General features: G+C 55.0%; 1 protein-coding gene across 1 annotated transcript; it reads right to left on the bottom strand.

Annotated features, from left to right (window-relative positions):
* Positions 1–190: 190 nt before the first annotated feature.
* LOC106899816 lies at positions 191–1194 on the bottom strand. Its single transcript, XM_014961738.1, has 2 exons — positions 893–1194; positions 191–728 (listed from the first exon to the last, which is right to left on the bottom strand). Exons 1-2 carry the CDS (start codon positions 1192–1194, stop codon positions 191–193), a joined length of 840 nt encoding a protein of 279 aa, XP_014817224.1.
* Positions 1195–3457: the final 2263 nt, after the last annotated feature.

Raw genomic sequence — 3457 nt, 5'->3', positions numbered from 1 at the left:
CAGGTGGTTCATGGTCACCTTGTTGCCCACCAGGACTCCCAGGTCTTTCTCCTCAGAGCTGCTCTCCAGCTGGTCCCCCCAACCTCTCCTGGTCCATGGGGTTATTCCTCCCCCGGGGCAGGACCCCCCTGCTCTTGCCCTCCTTGGATTTCATCTCTCCCCCCAGCTCTACTCACCCCACGGCTGCTCCTCACACCCACGGGCAGCCCCGTCCCCAGGACACGGGTGACACTGGGCAGCCTTGATGCGCTTTAATAAACCCTGGGCTGCCCCATTTGGCCGCGGGCAGGTCCCGGGGCCGGCCCAGCATCTCCTTGTCCCTGCTCTCCAGCTCCATGGGGCTCCTGCCAGGCCCTACACCACTGCTCCTCCCCAGGTCCCCATCTTCAGCCTTGTCCATGTCCTCTGCTCCAAGGTGTGGGGGCTTCATTCTGGCCCCCGGCTGCTCCCGTGTCTCCATCCTGCCCAGGGGATGGGAGGGCTCCCTGGGGGGTGTCCCATCACGGGTCCCTGTTGTCCCTTGCTGCTGGGCCAGCTCTGCTTGCAGCATCTCACAGCACTTCTTCATCACCTCCTGTTGGGCCTGGAGAGCGTGGAGGAGCTCCAGCATCAGGTCCCCCTTGCCTGTGGCCACGGCTGGGGGGCTGCCGGGGGAGGACACGGAGTCCAGGGAGGCCTGTGGGGCCCCCGGGGATGGGCCCTCCCTGCTTGACACCTCCACACTGTCCCTGCAGAGGAGAAGAGAGAAGAGACCCCACTTCACCACCAGATCCTGGTGGGACCCCCTCCTCATCAGGGCTGCCCAGTGCAGTCAGGGGCAAGGACATGGTGAGGGTCTGGGGCAGGAGCTGGGGGATCCCCCACACTCACTGCATCCATCCCTGGAGGTTACCTGGAGTTCTCTCCTCCTCCATCCCCTGGTGGAGAAGCTGTGGATGGAGAGGATGGAGTGAGCTCAGGGCTGCCATGGGGTGCCGGCCGTTGGCCGGGTGCTGGCTGGTGGGGCCACTCACCACTCCGCTCCTCCAACCGGGCTCTCCCCAACCTCATCCCATGCTGCACCTTCTTCCACTGGCTCTGCAGGACCTCCCAGAGCTGCGTGAGACAGGGGAAGATCCCCACCCTTTGCCACAGCCCCTCACACCACCCCACACCATCGTCTGACTCCAGAGCCGGAAACCAGTTCCCATCCATGGCTGAGTCCAGTCTGGGACTTTCCCAGGGCCTCCTGGTGACAGCATCCTAGGAGCATGAGATGGTGTTGTCCATATTGTTCCTATGTCATTGCTTCCTTTTAATTTTAATATTAATATTTCCTTAAAGTAGTTTTGTTCCTTCTACACTGGTAAATCTCTGTATTTCTCCTCTTCTCCTGGGAGCGAGAAGTGGGGGGATAGTATCTGTCACCTGTAATAGGCCAATTTGTCATGTAATAGGCCAACAAACCACATGAAGAGGGCAATCAGACACCCCCTTAGGGGAACCCCATCGGCCCCCCATGCCCTTCCCTGGCGAGTCCCGGCCAATGGGAGGGGCTCAGGAAAGGCTGGGATATCTCTCTGGAAATGAGAACTGGCAGAAGGTGTGGAGAAAGAGGAGAAGAAGGGGAGAAAGGGAAGGAGAAGAGGAGAAGGAGAAGGAGAAGGAGAAGGAGAAGGAGAAGGAGAAGGAGAAGGAGAAGGAGAAGGAGAAGGAGAAGGAGAAGGAGAAGGAGAAGGAGAAGGAAGGAGAAGGATTTTCCATTATTTACCAGCAGTCATGTCTAACCAGGGAGGTCTCAGTTGACTAGTGTCTAGCCAATGTGATGCCCATCTACAAGAGGGGTGGGAAGGAGGGTCCAGGGAACTCCAGGTTTGTCAGTCTGACCTTGATGCCTGCGTAGGCCATGGAACAGATCACCCTGAATGCCAACATGCGGCACATGAAGGACAACCAGGCCCAGTCAGGAGGGGTTCGTGAAAGGCAGGTCCTGCTTGACAAACGTGTTTAGCTTGGAGAAGAGGAGGCTGAGGGGAGACCTCATTGCCCTCTACAACTACCTGAAAGGAGGGTGTAGAGAGGTGGGGGTTGGCCTCGTCTCCCAAAGGAATAATGACAGGACCAGAGGTAATGGTATGAAGCTGCGGCAGGGGAGATTCAGATTAGATATTAGGAAGAATTACTTTACTGAAAGAGTGGTCAGGCCCTGGCACAGCCTGCCCAGGGAGGTGGTGGAGTCACCATCCCTGGAGGGATTTAAGAAACGTGTAGACGTGGCTCTTCAGGGCATGCTCTAGTGCCCAAGATTATTGGTTTGTGGTGGGGTGTAGTGTGTGGGGTTGTGGGTGTGGGGTTTAGTTGGTGGGTGGTGGTTTTGGGTTTGTTGTTTTTGTGGTGGTTGTGGGTGTTGTTTTTTCTTTTGTTTTGGTGGTGTTGTTTTTTTGGTTTTTTTTTTGTGATTGGACTCGATGATCTTGGAGGTCCCTTCCAACCACTAAGATTCTGTGATTCTGTGATTCTGTGATTCTGCGATTCTATGACAAAGTGACCTGCCTGGTGGATGTGGAAAGGCTGTGGATGTTGTTAGCCTGGACTTTCATAAGGCCTTTGATACGGTTTCCCACCGCATCCTCCTGGAGAAACCATCAACCTGCTGGAGGGTAGTGCTCAGTGATATGTTTTAGTGGTGGTTTTTGTCAGTGTTGAGTTGATGGTTGGACTTGATGATCTGAAAGGTCCCTCTCAACCTCAACAGTTCTATGATTCTATGCTGGTGGCCTTCTTGGCCAACTTGGGCACACTGCTGGCTCATATTCAGCCCCTGTTGACCAACATCCCCAAGTCCTTTTCTATGGGGTAGATCCAGCCACCCTTCCCTGAGCCTGGAGCATCCATGGGGTTGGTGTGACCCAAGGGCAGGACCCGGCCCTTGGCCTTCTTGAACCTCAAGAGCCAGAGATCATTCAGCCAGAGTTGATCAAGCTGTTATTTAATGCTGGGCTGCATCCTCAGCAGCATGGCCAGCAGGTCACGGGAGGTGATTCTACCCCTCTGCTCTCGTGAGACAGAATCACACAGAATCACAGAATCTTCATGGTTAGAAGGGACCTTTGAGATCATTGAGTCCAAGCATACACACACAAACACACACACAAAGGAAAAAAATCCCAAACACAAAACCAAACCATTCAACCCAACAATCTCAGGCACTAGAGCAGGCCCTGAAGTGCCACGTCTACAAGTTTCTTAAATACCTCCGGGGATGGTGACTCCACCACCTCCCTGGGCAGGCTGTTCCAGGGCCTGACCACCCTCTCAGGAAAATAATTCTTCCTAAGATCTAATCTAAACCTCCCCTGCCTCAACTTCACACCATTTCCTCTGGTCCAGTCATTATTCCCTTGGGAGAAGAGGGCAACCCCCACCTCTCTACGACCTCCTTTCAGGTAGTTGTAGAGGGCAATGAGGTCTCCCCTCA

This window comes from Calidris pugnax, unplaced genomic scaffold (assembly GCF_001431845.1).
Source record: "Calidris pugnax isolate Ruff unplaced genomic scaffold, ASM143184v1 scaffold844, whole genome shotgun sequence".
NCBI classification, from domain to species: Eukaryota; Metazoa; Chordata; class Aves; order Charadriiformes; family Scolopacidae; genus Calidris; species Calidris pugnax.
The sequence above is the reverse complement of the archived record's forward strand: the minus strand, read 5'-3'. Positions and strand labels throughout refer to the sequence as shown.